The sequence below is a fragment of the Sciurus carolinensis genome, chromosome 4, assembly GCF_902686445.1.
Source record: "Sciurus carolinensis chromosome 4, mSciCar1.2, whole genome shotgun sequence".
Classification (NCBI taxonomy): Eukaryota; Metazoa; Chordata; class Mammalia; order Rodentia; family Sciuridae; genus Sciurus; species Sciurus carolinensis.
In genome coordinates, this window is record NC_062216.1 from 129420340 (window position 1) to 129439924 (window position 19585).

The 19585-nt window shown below is 36.8% G+C and overlaps 1 protein-coding gene across 2 annotated transcripts in view; it reads right to left on the reverse strand.

The window, feature by feature from the left end:
- Positions 1-19585, reverse strand: part of Ptprb (protein tyrosine phosphatase receptor type B) — a 116747-nt gene that overhangs the window by 64283 nt on the left and 32879 nt on the right. The window contains exons 1-5 of one of the 2 annotated variants that reach the window (XM_047549122.1): positions 16905-17358; positions 16229-16502; positions 3678-3956; positions 2526-2783; positions 747-1010 (exon numbers count right to left, since the gene is read on the reverse strand). In XM_047549122.1, coding sequence (XP_047405078.1) covers positions 747-1010; positions 2526-2783; positions 3678-3956; positions 16229-16502; positions 16905-16958 — 1129 coding nt within the window. In that variant the 5' untranslated portion in view covers positions 16959-17358. Of the gene's footprint in view, positions 1-746; positions 1011-2525; positions 2784-3677; positions 3957-16228; positions 16503-16904; positions 17359-19585 lie in introns of those variants that run through there. The other variant, XM_047549121.1, reaches the window with a different exon arrangement.

Here is a 19585-nt window from a genome sequence, read left to right on the forward strand (position 1 = left end):
AGAACTCATATCCTCCCAGTCTTAACTGTGAAAATTCCCTGCAGCTACTCTCCTTCTTTCCAGCTGTGTACTCTACATCTGTGTGATTAAAATGCAGCCTCTTTTAAGCAAAGGTTGGGCCAGATGGTAAATACTTCAGGCAGGTCACATATGATCTGTGTCTCATATTTTTCTTCGTGTTTCTGTTTCTCTTTACAATCCTCCAAATATATAAAAACCACTCATTAGCTTGGGGCAGTACACAAACAAACCATCAACCAGATTTGGCCACAGGGAATAGTTTGCAGAACCCTGCCTTAAAGGCAATAGCATGTCTCAACCATTTTAACAATACTACAGTAGTTTGTTCATATAAAGCACTGCATACGTGCCATAAATTGCCAAATTTATGGGAAACATGTTTAAATGCTAACTGGTCCTCACTATAAGAACAGATCATTTAAGAATGTCTTTTTTAATGATATCAATACCAATGCATTTATGCTACTCAAGTGACATGACACGAAAAAGCACAGGACAGGGACATTCGGGAATCCAAACACATTTGCCTAAATAATTTAAATGAGTGCAGTTAACCTCTACTTTACTCTGCCTGTTGGATCCTGGCCCACAGACACTTCCAGTCATGTAGATCCTACTTCCTAGGTAGGAAAAGGAGCTTCCCTCCTATGTTATTTTATCTTATTCTAAGATGGATCAGAAGAGGATTTGGGCAATGAAGGAAAATTCTGGAGCCCAAGACTCACCTGTTCTGCCCACTGCCATCTTCTGAGCAGACAGTTCACCAGAAATACTGCTGACAGTAACTTGATAAAGACTTCCAGGGGCTAAGTCTTTAAAGTGAGTTTCAATGACCTGTGGTGCTAATACTCTGGATTCCATGATGGTCCCTTGGTGAGACAGGGTCACATTGTAGGAACTCACATCTCCAAGAGGTCTTTGCCATTTGACTTTCAGAGAGGTCAAACTGCCATCATTTGTTACCTTCAAATTTGAGACTTCCATGGGGGCTAATTAGCAAGGCATGGAAAAGAGATTTTACTCAGGATATCTTGCCATTCCTATGGTCAAATTCAAACCTCTATTTTAATTCCTGCAAGGCACAGTCCTTTATCAGAAAAAAACCACCACTTTGAGGGACAAAAATAATACTGTAAAACCAGCGAAAGCTATCTGCCTCATGGCAAGAGCACAATTCTGGCAGTCAGAAGGCAGGGTTCTGGCTGGGACTTGGCAGCTCTCCTCAGGATTCTGGGCAGCCCTTTCTCTGCATCTAATGTTCCTTGTTGGTAAATAAATCCTGGTCCTAAAATGGTCCCGTCCAGCTCTGAATTTTTTTAGGTGGACCACAGAAAGAGGTCTATCATTTAATTAATTTCTTCTCATCAATAATATCCAGTGCATAATAAACAGATTGATCCATTGATTGGTGATTATATAAATTTGTAAATTAAAATTATTTTTATATCAAATTGTGATAAAGAGTTGTGATACTATTTCATCAAAGAAAAAAATGAGGACAAAAAGGACATATTGGGTAAATATTTTTTCTACCTCTTGCACATGCTGTAAATTTGGGTCTCATTAACAGCATAATATAAATTAATGTGGTTCCATTAAAAGAATGGCATAGCATACCAATTGTGCAAGAGCAGAAGCATAATTTATTTTTTATAGTCATAAGTAATTCTTAAGATATATGGTATATTTGTTCAGAAATATCTATTTATCTTTGAATGGTGCTATACAAACTATATAAATGTACAGAAGTCTCCAGTATCTTTCCCACCAGCTTCCGATAGTTGCAGAAACTCTCTCCATTGGAGTAATTTCTAAGGAATTAAATATTTTTAGATTTTATCCTAAAATTAGACAACTGACCAAGAGGTACACATTAGACCCACTAGAAGCATTTGAATTTACTAGAATGTGAGCTTCATGAGGGCAAAGATGCCTGTCTTAGATGTTATTATGATCAGAAATGCCTAGCAGATGCAATTAGTAAATATTGGTTGGGTTAATGAATGAATTGTTAATACTTGGCATAGATTAGTTCATCAGTCTAGAGGAGCTGTGAGACTGTTCCTGTGTTGTTGAGTCCTAGGGCATGTTTTTGTGGATAGAGGGCTTTGGAAATGGCTTTCACTTGGAAGTAGGTCTTTCTATGACACTGAGAGAAGTAATCCTGGTTCAGTGTGAGTAATGTCACAAAGACATAGGTGCTTGCTTCAGAGACAGAAGCAGGAATCCTTAGGGAGGAGATGGGTACACTGAAAAGAAAAGCTGCAACTGTATCAGTAATTAACTTTGTCTACTTCAAAATGTTGCCAAGGACTGCCCTCAACTTTAGAATAAAAGGTAATTCTTCATTTTTCTACATAGAAAAGTAGATCTATATGAAGGTCTTTTTATAACTTACATGAATTTCAATTTTTCTTATATTACCATTATTCAAATAACTTAATAAACCTGATTAAAACCTGATGTGACTTTTATTCTTGCTCAGCTAGAGAGGGGGTACCTACCTGTCCTGACTAGTTTCCACCTGTAGTTTTTCAGTCCGGCAGCCATGGTCACAATAGTGAGGTTGTAGAGGTGGCCAGGTGTCAGTCCATGAAAAGTGTAGGTGGTATCACGTTTGTCCATAATACTGTCATGAACTAGGATCCCTTTATCCATTAGCATCAGCCTGTATTGTTCCACATTTCCAGAACCATGGGACCAGGAAATCAGGAGAGAATTAGTTTTTGATGAAATACCAATATCTTTCACTGGAGATGGCACTAGTGGGACAAAACGCATGTCCAAAATGTCATTCATAATGTCCTTATAGAAGACATAGACACATTTAGTTAGAAATCACACATTCACTAATGTTTTTTGTATGTCTTAACTTGTATAACAGCAATACTAAGTAATAGCACTCTGGAATTCACTGGGACCTTGAGTAATGCTCTTCAAAGTCTACAGCCTAAAGCTACACCATAGTTGACTTGTCTATCTCGCCTACTTAATAGGTATCAAGGTAGTTTTTGCCAGTGAAGTACAACGTGCCATAGCAGTAAGTGGAAGAGACAAAGGAAAGAAGAATAAGAGATGAAAAGTGGAAAGAGGAGATAAAACAACAGAGAGAATGAGGGATGAGTGGGCCGTATGAAAGACATGTATTTTCTGGAAGGAGGTGGTAACCAGCTGTGGACACCATGGCATGTGGGGACCCTACGTGTCTTATTTCTCCCCTCAACATGGAAGCGAAGACTTGTTTTAGGCATAGGAACATATAGAACACATCATAACTTGATGTTATAAGAAGAATATACAAAGGAGAAAAACATTTATAAAACAAGTTTTAGGGCACAAACCGAAAATATGGCAGAAAATCCTGTTGCCTGGAGTTTTAATCAGAAGCGATAGAACAGAGCATCTATTTTAAACTGGAGAAAAACCCAAATCAGAGAAGTTTCATGACTTATTTAAATTTGCCCAGTAAGTCAGCATCACAATCACACAACCTATATTCAGTCTGGTCTTCCACTATATCACACAACCTCCTTTCAAAGGGCTAGTTGGTTGGTTTATTTATTTATGATCTGATGAGCATTCTCATTCCCATTTCTTAATAACTTGTAACCCCAAATGCATCATAGACTATTAACTATAGACAATACAGGTCTTACCTGTTGATCCATTGGTATAAACTGTAGAGGAACGCTTCTCTCCAGAAACAGATGTAATGGCAATATTATAATAATTACCAGCAGTGAGGTTAAAAAACGTGTGTTCATTCCCTGATGTACTTCCTTGAATTTGGACACCTTGCATCTTTTGGTTATTATCATCCAATAACTGCACCTCATACCAGGTGACTTTTCCAGGAGATGGAGTCCACCAAACAGGCAGGCTGGTTGAAGTAGTCTTCTCTTTACTGATTCCAAACTTAGCAGGAGGTAAAGGATCTGCAGGACAAACACCAAGAAAGAGAACATAGCTTGAAGATTTCCACAAATAACTACTTACGTTGCTGCAATCCAGATTCATCTTCTTTAAAAATATTAAAGAATCTACTGTCTGCAGAACAAATTGTCATTTTGCTTCACTTTCCACTCTACCAATTCATTTTCAAAAAAAAAACCTCACTTAGTTACTAGCCATGAAAATTTCTTTTTCCAATAAAACTCGTTAGGTAGTTCCGATTTTGAAAGTTCAAGCAAGGTTATATTTTCTTTGGTTTGCAGGCTTAGCAAACTTTTCAAATATGGACAAACACCCATACTGAAGATCTGAATAAAAAATGTAGATATTATTGGTGGGAATATAAATTACTACAGTAACTATGGAAAATCATTATGGACACTCCTCATAGAACTAAAAATAGAGCTACCATATGATCCAACTACACCATTCCTGGGTATGTACATGATGGAAATGAAGTCACCATGCAAAAGAGATATACGCATTCCCATGTTTATTGGAGCACTATTCACAACATATAAGTTATGCCAACAGCCTAGATGCCCATGAACAGATGGATAAAGCAAATATGGTATATACACGCAGTGAAGTATTATTTAGCTATAAAGAAGAATGAAGTTATGTAATTTGCAGGAAAATGGATGGAAAATGGAGGTCATCATGTTAAACTAAAAAAGCCAGACACAGAAGGATAAGTCTCACTTTTTTTTCTCATATACAGAGACTTTTTTTTTTTTTTTTTTAAAGAGAACCTGAAGTAGTAGTGGGACTATTAGGGAAGGGGAAGGGGAAGAGGACTAGGTGGAGAGGGAGAAAGAGGAGGGCAACTAAGGGTAGTAAGGAGAATGAATGTGATTGAAGCATAATACATGAATGTATGCAAATGTCACAGTGAAACCCATTGATTTGTAAAATTAATTGTAACATAATAAATACATAAATGAAAAAATGTTATTATTTTTAATAAATAAGTTAAATAATTTGAACTATGTACTGATCTCTTTCCTAGGTCATGGATTGTTGGTGCTACCTATATATAACTTTGGGTGGTTCTTAATTGTTGATAACCACAAAAGATACAGATCTATCTATGACCCTAAGGTAGGTTTCTTTGCTGGCTAGAATAGATTCTTCCAACATTCCTTAGCATGCCTAGATTTTTACAATCATAGTTCTGGTTCATGTTGAAATTGTCAGAACCCTGAGAGCTAATGAGAACAGAGAAGTTTTGCACCCAGTTGTTCATTTCAACTCTCAAATTCGTGGATAAGTTCAAGGGATATGCTTTTTCTATATTGAATCTTCACCACTGGGAACATGAAATAGGATGGAGAGTGGAGCCATGGGTTAGGAACTAGGTCAATGGTGGTTAGTGAGCAGTCATTCTTTTGGTACAGTGAGGAGCAGAATCTGAGAAATAAGGCTGTCCCTATTCTGAATACCTAGAGAACCACTGAGAGACATCTATATATAAGACATTTTCAGAAATCCTACATGGGTCTTGGTCTAGAAAATGGGAGCAGGATAGTAAAGACCAGTTTTCAAGGGTCAGGTCGATGCTTTAGTGGTATGGTTACAGAGACCTTAGTTCTTACCCACCTCCTTGTAGACTATATTTTGCTCACAAGAAAACACATGGAATTCTAGACCTTCTTAGAAAAGTATGTTTTAGGAGGATATTCATTTGTGATTAATGGAAGTGCCAAAATAAATAAGTTAACTTTAACCCATATTCAAAAGCTACTTAGAAACCAACAGTATATAAAACTATCAATTAGTAAGAATAGACACCTTAGGTTTAGTACAGCGTATGAAATCAAATGTCTTTCTGCTTTATGTTATGTTTTGTATGAGTACATCACCCTGCAAAAATTAAATATGCCACATCATGTTTTGCAATATCAATAATTAAAAAATAATATGAATGTTAGCTGACAAGCCAACATAGTTACAACAGCCCAAAGCACAGGTGAGCTTAGAAGGCAAAATTGCATGGTTCACACCAGTCGATGATTTCACCTGAAGAATGGGTTCTAATATCTGATGACCTGAACTTGAATCTGGCTCTCCTACTTTGTAGTTGTGTACTTTGGGCAATTTATTAATCTCCCTAGGCCTCAGTTTCTTCATCAATTTGCAAGGGTGAAAATAGCTCTATCTTTTTTGTGGAACTGGTATGAAGATTAAATAGAATATTATATAAAAAGTACTTAGAACAGTATCTGACCAGTGCTATATTATATTATTATTCCTATAATCAGAAGCAGTGACATTTAGTGCTTGGGCTTTGAAGTCAGACAGAACTAAATTCAAATCTTGGCTCCATCACTTACCAGTTATGAGACTTGGAGCAAATTACTTAACCTATCTAAGTCTCCCTTTTCCATCTTTCTGGTGAGAACAGTAATAACAACAACAACCCCAACAACCTTAACATTTATGTTCCATGGGAATTTTGAGAGTTAACAAGATATAGAGGAGATTTCACCAGGTATGCAATGGGAGTTCAGTAATATGAACTTATGTCTGTCTACTGACCATAAGAAATATTTTCCTCTGAATCACTGACAAAAATGGAGGTAAAAATGGAACAGAAGAATTGTGAAACTAAACTGGTAATAGCATAATTAACTCCAAAAAAGCCTGATAAAATCTTAGAACCAACCTTCTAACTCTAAGTTAAACTAAAAAATCCTCAAGATGATTCCTACTTATAGAGTCTTGAAGAAAATCCAGTTTTTGGGGGAGGGCAATATTATTCAAATTTTCAATCCTAGATAATAGCTTATAATGAAGGATGTCATAATGAAAGGAAAGAAGATAAGTTCTCCGCACTGAAAGTTTTCTTGTCTGTCAGAAACAGCACTTCACTACCATGTGATTCTAATAGCCAGTGACTCTCAAGAACAATACCATCATACCCAACCAAAACGATGCATTTTTGCTGAAGTGGCATTTTAAGGACAAGGATGAGAGGGACAGTTGCTTCAGGAGGTAATTCAGAAGCTATCATTCCTGTCATCTATATCTACTATCAGGTGTGATAAAGGTTAAAGAAAATGTTATTGTGATCACTATAATCTTAAATATATATAACCTGCAAAATATGAGCTATGGCAAATAAATTTTCAGGTTGCGTGCCTAGAGGGTGAAGTTCAGAAATGCAGACTTTATCTAATCTCTCTGAGCCAGAAAACAAAACAGTCAATCCTTTGTACATCCGCTAGAACAAAGGACAATGAGACTGGGAAGTGCCTGGGCTGCGAGAACCTGCCCTGGAAACAAACACTTAAAACCCCATTTATACTGCGATAAAGCCCTTTGCTGGCAGGGGTCCACTATTGCTATGCATACTGTGCAAGTTAAATAGTTTTCAGACTTCTTTTTAATCTAAGCCCAATGGAAATCTGCTGTATTAAAAGGTTTTCAATATTTAATGTACTATAGATTAGATATTTCTATTAGGGATATGATTTTCATGTGTGTGTGTGTGTGTATGTGTGTGTGTGTGTGTGTGTGTACAGAGAAATTGTTTTAATGCTACTTGACAATTTAGTTATGTATCTATAATTTTATGATCACACATAATTAGAAAACTGCACTTGACTTGCATAATTCATGTAGATGGTTAGCGGTATCAATTGCACATATGCATGCATTTATAGCCTCTTGGGTTTTTCCACTCATACACATAGTAATCAATAAAGTATTACAAAATATGAGGACTGTCAAAAACCATAAGCCAATACTTTAATCTTGATCAATAGATCAAAATTCATCACTGACTAAACATTCAAGACATCTCTTTTTGGCTCCAGATGACCTGAATATGGAATGCCAAATGCAAAATTCTGCAATATTTCTCTGATAGACTTGAATGAATCTCCCAGCATCAGGAAACCCTGGAATTTCAAAAGTAAGCTTGATTTTTTTCTGTTCTCAAAGGAAAAGACAAAGGTTGGAAAAATTCCTAAACCAAAATGAATTAATTTTTTCTTTTAAAAAAATGTGACGGAAAATTATATTTATAATGTAAGTAATATTTGCTTTTTACTTTTTTTTTTTAACCACAGAAAGGCCATTAAAACATTAGTATTTGCTAGTACAGGAATTTCTAGACTTTTTAGAATTCGAAATGACTGAATTCATTTTAGAAATAAATTCAAACTTATAATAATGAGTGTAGTAATCTATGTATTGATGGCAAAAGCTTTTCTTGAGGGCATTATAGGCTCCACATTATATCTGCATAGGATCTCATGGCTTACAATCTGCTTTTTCAGTTATAACAGGGTCTCAGAGACATTAAATGACTCACTCATGTTGCATAGATGCCAGGTTCTATACCGCTTCTAAAACCTAATACCTAATGCAAATTGAGTGTTCTTTCTACCACACTTCAGCTGGCCTGGCATGGGAAATGATGTCATGAATTGCATATTCAGTGTAACAACAAAAAAATATAGATGTCTATGAAAATGATAGCCATATTCACAGAATTTTTTTCATTTGGTAATTTGGATAGTATAGCATAGTCAAAAATGAATAACAGCAGTAATGTCAGCTCAATCTAATTCTGAGACCATAAAATTTCCCTTGAAATATTCTTAAATAATGTTTTTCTTGTCTGTTTCTTTATTCCTCTAAAGTTATTGCCTTTACCTGGGGTCCCCATCACCTTGTGCTGAGTTGCTTCAAGTGTCTTCCAGGTGTCTTCCTTACTTTCTCTTTCCTCCACTCTTGTCATAGAATAACCTCTTTGTACATCTTTCCCCCCTGTTTTCCTCATATCAAGAACTTTTCATGAGTTCTGAACTCAAGACCAAATCTAACTTTCTTCATAGGCACTCAAAGTCTTCTGAAACTGGATATTATCTGCCTTTTCAAACTTATCTGTCACCATTATCACTCTGGCCCAAGAGATATTTTTTGGTAACTACAGAGCCCACTGCTGTATCTTTACAGAATTGGGATACCATGCTAGTTATATGCAGGGTGGTTTAGGAGGCATGATTGGAAACCTCATTTACATAAAATGGAATAAACATCAACTATTTATATGAAATAACTGGAGATTTTCTTATATATATCAGTGGGCGGGGTTAAAGTTCCTGGTGCAAATTTTTGAAAATGAGAAGTAAAACACCATGGAAAAGGAACTACTTACAACCCATAGTTCATTAAATACATTTCTAGGAGATAATTTCCATTGTTATTGTTGCTGTTAGATTACTGTCAGTTTTCTTGCTTACTTTAAAGATGATGCAATATATTATGCTAACATATCAGGTTGCTGAGCCATTAGATTTAACACCTTTATATACTAAATGTAAAATTCAGCCATTGAGGAACTTTTAAAGTTTTAACAATTTCAAAAGGAAAATTGAAACAGTTTTCACATAATTAGGCATTTTCATTAACAGTGCAGGCTATTGTGTGAATCTGCAGGTCATCATGTTAAGCACTAGGTATGTAAAGAATCTGCAGTTTTCTCAGGGAGTTATGACATGTGAAAAGGGTAGACAGAAAGATGAACTGTCAGGAAGGTTGACTTTGATGTCAAACTTAGACCTGTGCATCCTAACATGGTCACGGGATAGCTTTAGGCAAGTTACTTCACCTCAAACCTCAGTTCCTCAGCTATAAAATGGGATTAACAAAGTCAATTTTACAGAGTTTTAAGTGTTAATAGCAAATGGAGGTAAAGCATCAAGTGTCGTTTCTGGCACATGGTGGGTACTCAGTAAAAGGTAGTTGGTACCAATGTTGCTGCTAATCTTGCTATTAACATAGGTTGAGCTTCCCTTACCTGAAATGCTTGGGGACCAAAAGCATTTCAGATTTTGGATATTTTCACATTTTGAAATATTTGCATATACATAACGATATATCCTGAGGATAGAACCCAAATCCACGCACAGAATTCATTTATTTTTCATTATACCTTATATACATTGCCTAAAGGTAGTTCTATGTACTATTTTTAATCATTTATGCATGCGAGAATTTCATGATGTACAATTTTCTAGTCACAGCAGCATGTTAGTACTCAAAGATTTTGGATAGTGGAGGATTTCAGATATTTCAATTTGCTCAAATTACAGTAAAATAGGCAAACATCAAAGCTAACTTTGCCAAGTTGAGAATAATATCTAAAGGCTTAGGTGTTAGTGAGCTTCATGAAGGAGGTGAACTTGAACAAATTTGGAAGGTCAAGTAGGACTTAAAAATCAAGAGAAGAAAGCAATTACAGAGTGAGAAAGCAGTTTAAGCTAAATCACAGAAAACCTCACTTCTATTAAAAAACCACATTGGCACTGAGGGTACCCAGGTGACTTGTGGAGATTGCTACACCCTCATCTCCATGGTATCCCAATTCTTTGATGTCAACCACCAATGCTTTTTAAATATTATGTCAAGTGTTACAAGAACACAATATGAAGAGAAGTCCCCTGACATCTGTGTCTGATCAGACTCCTGCCCCAAAGCCCTCTTAATAGGCATTTAAGAGCTATCACTTTATCTGATCCTTCTATACCTGGTCATCTAAATAAGTATTTTAAGGACTTTTTATTAACATTAAGTATGCTAATTATATTGTGGTTATGTTAAAATCCTTATCTTAAAGAGATGAAATCTCAAATATTTATAAATGAAGTTAGATGATGATGATTTGGATTGCTCAAAATGATATGCAGTGGGGGAGCAGGTGAGGTTATAGATAAAACAAGATTGATCATAAATTGGCAATTACTGAAGGGAGGTAATGGGTACACACATGGTAGTTCATTAATTATTCTTTTTACATTTTGTGTGTCTGAGTTTTCCATGTAAAAAGAATAAAAATTAAAATTAAAAAAATAAATCCCTAAAAATCCATATGTATATCTACTATGTTCATTTTTGCTCACAGTATATATTTAGGGGCATATGTGTATCTTAATTTATATATATTTCATACACATAGCATGGGCTTGATTTCTCCTATAAGATAGGAAAGGTGTCAGTATTATCCTTTGGGGTGTGTGTGTGGTGGTGGGGGTCTAGCAGATTGGCATCTGAGAATAGTAGGCAAAACAGTTTTTCTTTGTTCCTCTCTTATTTTCTCTGGGCAAATTAAACTGGGTTTTTTCATTCCATATAGACAGCTCTACTGGACCTTAAAATTCCTGAAATATGTAGACTGTGAATGTCTGACTGCTATATACTGAACCCATCACCAAAAGTTCAACACATTTGAAAATCAATAACAGCTCACTATTTCCTTACACTAAAAGGTATTTCATCATTACTTCACTCCTGTGCAGGCAAAGTATATGTAGATTTAAACTATATTGTAATAATTTTGTTCACTTTAAAAATTGACTTGAAAAACAATAAAATATCATGTGGCAATTTGAAAGGATACAAACTTAAAAAAAATATCCTTCCTGTAGAATAGTGGAAAGAATATGAGAGTCTGAGCCAGTAAACCAGGGAAGCTTGGGCTCTACACTGTGTCAGCTGCATGGATTTATGAAAATCATCAGTTCTTATGGAGATCAATATCATATCCAACCTGAAAGTAATAAGAGTACATTTACTACACACTTAGTAGGTGACAAAAATGATTCCAGATTTTATGTATGAATTGAAAATCTCATAACTTTATAAAGCAACTATCATTATTGTTATTGTCTTCACTGTATAGATTAGGAAACAGCCCTGCCTTTTGGAGAGTACTTAGGTGACCTGCACAGAAGAGCTTGGCAGGTGAGCAGTGGAGGCAGTCTGCTTCGGAACTCCCATTGTGCCACCTGCCCCTTGCCACAGGATCAAAGTAAACAATATATGGTCAGTATATATTACATATGGTCAGTATAGTATATATTTTATACTTTTGTGTTCTCAGTACAGAAGGTAAAAGTGTTTTATATGCTACAAAAGCATACAGAAAAAATTAAAGTGTTTTTTTCTCCGCTGGGAAAAAACAATAAATATTTGCAGGCCTTAGAGATTTTACCGTGTTTAATGAGGCATGATCCCAAAATCTTAATGCTAATAAATAATAGAAAAACTATGTCAATAGTTCTTGAACCTCAGTGTGCCTTGATTCACATTGCTATCTAACATGCAGGGTCCCCAGCTCACTTCTTCTAAACTCTGATTCATTTCATGTAGAGTAGAAACCAGAGATGTTTTTATAACAAGCTTTGCAAGAGATTTTGATGCAAGTAACTTACAGATAGTTTTGAGAAATAGTGGTTTATGGTTAAAGTTATGTGGTATTATGGGATGAATTCTGTCTCTGAAAAACTTATTTGTTGAAGCTGTAAACCCTAGTACCAAATACAGAATGAGGCTTTATTTGGAGATAGGACCTTTAAAGAGGTGATGAAATTAAAATGGAGTCATGAGGTGGCTCTGATCCAATATGACTAGTGTCCTTTCAAGAAGAGATGATGACACAGACATGCACAGAGGGACAACCATGTAAGGACATACTAAGAAGACCGCCATCTTCAAATCAAGGATAGAGGTCTCAGAATAAACCAAACCTTCAGATACCTTGGACTTCCACCCTCCAGGATTGTAAGAAAATAAATTTTTGTTTTTAAGCCACCTAGTCTGTGATATTTTGTTGTGGCAGTCCTAGTTAACCACTATAATAAACAACATTTTGAAGGGGAAATAAGAGCTGATATGGTAATTTGATATTAAAGTCACTAAATGTTTTTCGTTAAAGACAAAGGAATCAGACATATTAAGATAATTTCAGAATGTTTTTGATTTTGCCTTTTTATTCCTAGGAGAATTACTAAGTAGCCAAGACAGACTAACAAGAAGGTAAATGCTACTGAAATATTCTTTCCACAGGTAAAGTTCTCTACCTCTACTCTTCTCTGGGCTCCATAATGCACTCATAAACCAAGAAGACTAGATAATATTATTACTGTATGTTCATTATGTTACTAAAATATTCATTTCATTAATTCATATTTACCTCTATTATCTATCTATCTACAGATCTATTCCTACTCATCTATCCATCCAGCCATGTAATCAATATTGATTGAATACCTACCATGTGCTAAACAAAAATATATCTTAATTCTGGACCACAAAATTCCCCCAAAAGTTCTAGATGTGAACATTCAAGAAGTTATAAATTTAAATACCCTTAGAATGCATTCAGGTAAGAAAATAAATGAAGTGGTATTCCATGGAATTGGTATCTAAAACAAGAAGTCACAATTCAGTTCAAGAGAGTCCTCAGCAGGTGGTTTTCCAAATCTTCCAACAGTTTAAGAGAATCCATACATTTGTGTTTTTATGTGTATTTTCCATTTTTAATGCTAGTAAAATAATTTGGATTTATTTTTTCACAAACACTACCAGAGCCAAGCAGAATGTAGCTAGTATTTAGACTCCTAGACATGCCTAGGGGCTATTCATTTGCAATCTCTGCCCCCTAGACAAGCCCAGGGGCTATTCATTTGCAATCTCAGTCCTAGAATTTCAAAAGTGTCAAGTTGTTCAATATTTGGTATGTTCACTGGGTTATTTCTCATGAATTCACAACAAAACAATTAGACTTTTAAAACATATCCTTGTTGCATTAGCCATTAATGCCACCTGAGAACTGTTGGGTATCTTCTCTGCAGTAGAACACACACAAGGCTGGGCAAAGTTCTCATTCAGAAAAATGTGGCAAAGCTCTGTTGTCATCTTCACCATAAATTCTTCTCATAGCTGCTCAAGACTACAAGGGCAGGGACCACTCTTTTTGTCATCTTTATAAGCTTGCCAATCACTACCTGCCATTATTGTTCTCTATAGGGTCATGCACAATAAATATTTGATGCACTGAATCTGAATCCAAATTTTTCAATTCTGGTTTTAAATCTGGAGTGGAAACTTGCTGTTTTTAAATTAAATACTACCAATTTAATTAAGTTTTTTATCTTGAAGGTCAGATCTTTAGGGCACCACAATAACTAGCTATTTTAGACCATTTATCCAGAAAACTCACCCACAGAATTATACAGAGATTCTAAGCAATTACTATATCTACATCTAAGTCTTGTCATGTTCTCATTGTTTTATTCTAGATAGATAAGGCAGGCACAATGTAATGAGGAAAGCACTCACATTTTTAATGACTTACTTGAAGTTCTGTCTCAGACTTAATATTGTACTAGTTGGAATTATTTTTGTAAGTAAACCATGATTTATGGAACTAACTTCTTTAGCTTAGTAATCAATACTTTAAGAGAAAGCGCTAGAACAACTCACAGATGTTCTTAAGATACAGAAAGCACCACTGACAAACAACAACTAAAAAAAATCCTTCCTGAAACAATTTCTAAAATACCTTGATTTTAAAAAATTCTATTTAAATAAAAAATTTATTTAAAAAATGTAGAGAATGCCAAGAAGTGTTATACCATCATACAAATAAGCATGCAAAAACTATCATTACCCAAACACCACCTGTAATTTTCATCCTTCACATTTATCCTGATGCTCATAAAATTTGTGGTTAAAAAGTACTTGTAAAAAGAAACTCCTTAAGAATGATGAGAATCCTAAAAGCTAACATACTATAGGTGATAATGAAGTCTTATTTTATTCAACATAATCAATAAGATGGAAATTTTTTTTCATTTTATGGATGACTTTGGATTTGAGATACCTATCTCCATAACTAAACTCAAAATCTATTCTATATTAATAACAACCCTGATGAGTCTTTTTCTATTATTTTTTTTCCAAAAAAGCAACCCCTCTGGGTTAAAAACTGTATTCTGACTTCTTAAGGTCTTCATATTTTCTCCAGCAGGCATCTGAAATCTCTTCTACTTTAACAAATTTCTCGGCCCCACTGAACACACATATAGTTGGCTAAACTCCTTTTCCAAAGTAATTAACACATCTGGAAGTTCTATGTTATAAATTTCACAGTGTTAGTAATATGAGTCTTCACAGAACTGTCTTCAAATACCAAGAAACCAACAATGTTATGACTGAAAACCCAGCTGCTTAAACTTCTATAAAATGTTCTAATTTCGTGGTTGATTTAAGTCTCTTTGGTTTCATGTTAAAACCAAGCAAATTCTTAACAAGTGGCTTCTCTTTTCAATTTAAATTACTGCATTTCTCAGAAAGTATCAAGAAGTTTCATCTGGAATAAGTGACATAATTGGGCATTATAAATTTTTTCTTTGAAAAAAATAAAATTAATCTTTGGTTACATGAACCCAGTTAAATTTCCTGGCCCTGTTGTAACTGTCCTTCAAACTGAATATTCTCACACCTCTTTCAAAAACTATAGCTCAAGAAATGATCTTTGTTCAGGTTGAAATGTGAAAGAATAGTAAGGATAACACATTTCTTAATCTAACTTTCAAAAAATTTTTTGCTTGAATTTGAATTTCTGGAGAAAATAAGTCTTCATTATTGCAACAAATAGATGTTAAAGGCTAATGAAGTCAACGAACATCAAAGTCATGAGATAATTCAAAGCATGCCTTTGGGTGGCTGTGAGGATTAAATGAGGTAATGTACTTGACAGCCCCCGCACTTGGTAAGAACCTGGACCTGAATGACCTAGTCACCCTCATTTTATAGATAAGAACACGGGCAAGAGAAACTCTTAACATATACACATGGAAGGATTTACAAAAAGTGTAAGGAAAACAATTGACTTGAGGTGTAATCAAAGCAAGTTCTCTGGTATTATGCTCTTTTAGTTACTCAATAGATGCAAAATAATTTTTGTACCCTCATCTCAAGGAACTTTCCTAATTTCCCCCTATGAATAGCTCTATTCTATTCCTGATGATTTTATGTCCTGGTGCTAAAAATAAAGCTAAGTTGAGGAAAAGCATATCCTTAATCATTGCACTTCCAGTATTCATTCCAAAAACATTTACTTAAAATTATTCCAGGGTTTGACAACTTAATGTGATGGAAGCTCAAACCACATCACTTTAGCAAATTCCCTCCACAGTCCAAGGTTTATCTTTGCTGCAGCCCTTCTCCTACAGTGGCTAGTCAGTGACTGTTTTCAGCACCAAGGGAGTTTCTCAAAGTCAACCAAGCTGCTTCTGGTTAGATGTAAGGAGACTAGAAATCCTTGTCAATATTTCCTTCACAGGTATTTTTACCTTTATCTTGTACGCCTGAAACGCAAATGAAACACCAGGCTGGAAAGGCAGGGTCCAACCTAGAGTGACTTTGACTTGGCCCTCCAATTGCACCTGTTACCCTTTACCTGTTTGCAAGACCACGGTTTTCTCTTCTCCATCCAGAGAAACAATCCTGAAGTTGTAGATGGTTCCCGCTTGTAAATCCTTGGGGTTACATCCATAGGTAGAGTTGTCTATCCGAATGGGGTGGCACCACGAGGGCCCTGAGGTGTCACTGCTATAGATGAGGCTAAAGTTACATGGTGACCCTAAAGTTCTCCACTGGATAAACACCGACAAGCTGGAGACACTGGACTTCGTCAGTGTGAAGTTACATCTCACTGGCTCTCCCAGTCCAGTCTGCAAAGGAATCAGAGAACACAGTTTAAGCTGTCAGTCTGAACCATCCGAAGATGTGTTCACAGTGAGCTCCTCCACGTCGTCTCTACTTGCGCCCCTCACACCCAGCCTCAGCCTGTCGCTTTGCCCTTCGGCCCCGGGTGAGGTGGGCAAAAGGAAAGCAAATGACCACTTTCTCCCTAGTTTGCCCTCCCTGACAGCAGCTGGAGAGAAAAGGTGGCTTTTTCCTTTGACAGCAGGATGAGATGTCAGTTTGGGAATTTCAGAAGAGGATGGCTCTTCCTAAGAGGGAGGAAGAATTTTGCCACCTTTCCTTCAAAGCACCACCTAGGAGAGTGGAAAATGAAGTTTGGTTCCCAGAGAGGGATGCATCAGAGCCCGACCCCTTCTGGGGCCACTTACCTGCAGTAAACTCATTGTAATCCACAAGGCCAGTCGGGTTCCATGGTTCAGCATTGCGCTCAGTGGTCAAGACCCAGATTAAACCAAAGGGCTGGCCGCGGGGCGGCCCGAGGATTGGCGCGGGGGCCACTTGTTGCGCACGCTCAGCGCGCCCCGTGCGCCCCTCGGGCGCAGCGCGCTTCTCTCCGAACCGGAGACGGGTAGGAGTCGGCGCTACTGCTGCTTCTGCTGCCGCCTGGGGCGGGCTGCGGACGCGACAGGCGGCGGGGGCAGGCAGCGCACAGCCCTTCCCACGCTGCCATTCTGACCCGCGCTGCCTCGCCCCGAGCCCCGTCCGCGGACTTCCGCAATCAAAAGGCAATTTCCTCGTCTCCCGGCAAAGGAACAATGCGCTGGAGAGGGAGGGAGCCCCGAGGAGCCAACGCCTGAGGCTGCCAAGGGGGCCTGAGGCGAGCCAAGCTGCCCCCGCGCCGGGTGCCACCGCCTTCCCGGCCAAGGGTCCTGTCTGGGTCCGCAGGGCTGTGCCTTCTCCTCCTGCTGGACTTTCACTTTTCCCCACCCCGTGGCCCATAACCCGGTCGTCTTAGCCACAATTAGTGCTTGCTCCCTCTCACTTTTCAGGCCCCCACCTCCTCCCTTTCCTCCCTCCACACCCCTCCCTGTCTTCCTTCCTATCTTTCTCATCTGCTTTCTCCAGAGCCTCTTTTCCCAGGATTAAACTTGACCGCAGCACATTTCCCTAGGTCGCCTACACTCTTTCCTTAAGCCTTTTATTAGAGGACTTTTGCCCTTCTCACCTCAAAGCATTCATTTCTCACAGGAGCATCCCTTTGACCCCAGCAAGAGAAAAAGACCCCCAAACAGAGCCCTTCCATTGTCAACCTGACCTTCATTCTTTCTCTGTTCACTTTCCCCTTTCTTTTGTATTGATCTGTGGGCTCTGTAAATTTCATGCATAGGTGCTAACCAACACGTACAAACAAATCACCACCAATTCAACCCACAGAGAAGCATTTTCATTACTGACCATCAGTAGTGAGAGCCATTTCATCCAACTTGTAAAACCAATAGAAGAAAGCAATATTAATTTTTTTTTTTTGCAGAAAATACTTTTGATGACTCAGCTCTTAACGAATTTACAAAGACATGGTATTTACTCAGTTTTCATTTTATGTCCTTTAGCAGCTGCCTCATACCCAAATAATTATATATTTAACATTAGATTTTAGAAAAGCTCTCAATACCCCAAGAACAAAAACATTTCACTGCGCAAGGTAATAATAGCAAAATATTGCAACAACTTTTATAATTTTGATATTTTTTGATGAGCCATACCTAACAAGAGATGAGCTTCTACATTTTAACTTTCATATCAGTGGGAAGGATGACTTCTTTCTCAAGTGGATTATACATAAAGCTATATTTTTGGCTACTATGCCTACTTTCACCTACTTTGAAGAAAAATAGGAAGCAAGCAAAAAAAGTGAACATTGTTTCAGTTTTTTTTTAGAAAACATGTCTTTCAAAAATCTCAATGAAAAATTAATTTTCTTACCCTTCAGAGATTCTATGGGCTTTAATCTCCAGCCCGATCAGAGAACTCAAATCTTCTTTTCAGGTTAGCAAACACTTAAAGAAGGTAAAACCTAAAGCATCTGCATATTTCTGGGGAAAAATATTCTTTCCTCTTTCTCTACTAGGTCACTTGTCTTACTAAAGAACTTTTTAGTTTGTATTTTCCCCAGGTCAAAGGCTTTGCACAGCCTAGTATACCTATCAGCCTGTCAGAGACAGCCCTCTTCTCTCCTCTGTTAACTACAAGCTTTCTTACAAGCTCCAGCTGCCTTCAGCTTTATTCCTTTTAAAACTAGCTTTTTCTTGTCTCACTTTATTCTGAAAGCAATGTGGCTACTCCATTGTAAAATCAGAATAATACTTACTCTAAATACTTTACAGAGCTATTATGAATAAGTAAGATCATTTATGTTGCAAACTTTAATGTGTTGTGAAAAATGTCAGTTTGCTGCGTAATGTACCACATCCAAATTACACCTCTTTGCTGTCTTTAAAATTAATTCATTACAAAGGTCCTCCTTACTAACTTCTGTTGCTTCTCCTTCTCTTTGTCTTTTCCATTGGGGTTTTAAATTTTTCTGATAGATTGGTTCTCAGATTTGGAGTCTTCTTATTTAAATATACCCTCTGTTCTCTGTGGAAATCTCAAATAAATTCCAAACTTTCCCAAACATATTTTTTAACATTGTACTACCATCATACTGCATCCAATCAGCTTATTTTTGTGCTAAACTTCCAGTATAGTATCTAATAATCATGTATGATATGTCAAAATACACTCTACTGTCATGTACATCTAAAAAGAACAAGTAAAATGATAAAAGAAAAAAATATCTAATAATCCTTCTTTATAATGCATGTAAAGGTTCCAAAAAGACAAAATTGGAGGAGGACCAATGAAACAGGGCAATGGCAAAATATCCTCATAACACAGTTCGTATGCTTCCAAGTTAACAGTGACACGTTAGTATTGCCCTTGGGAACAGGAGAAAGAAAATAAGTGATTTCTTTAAATACAGTTACTTTTTTTTCAGTCTATCAAAGAGGGACATATACAATTTGATTCTTTGGGGTTTTTAAAACTTTATTTTAACATCCTCCTTATA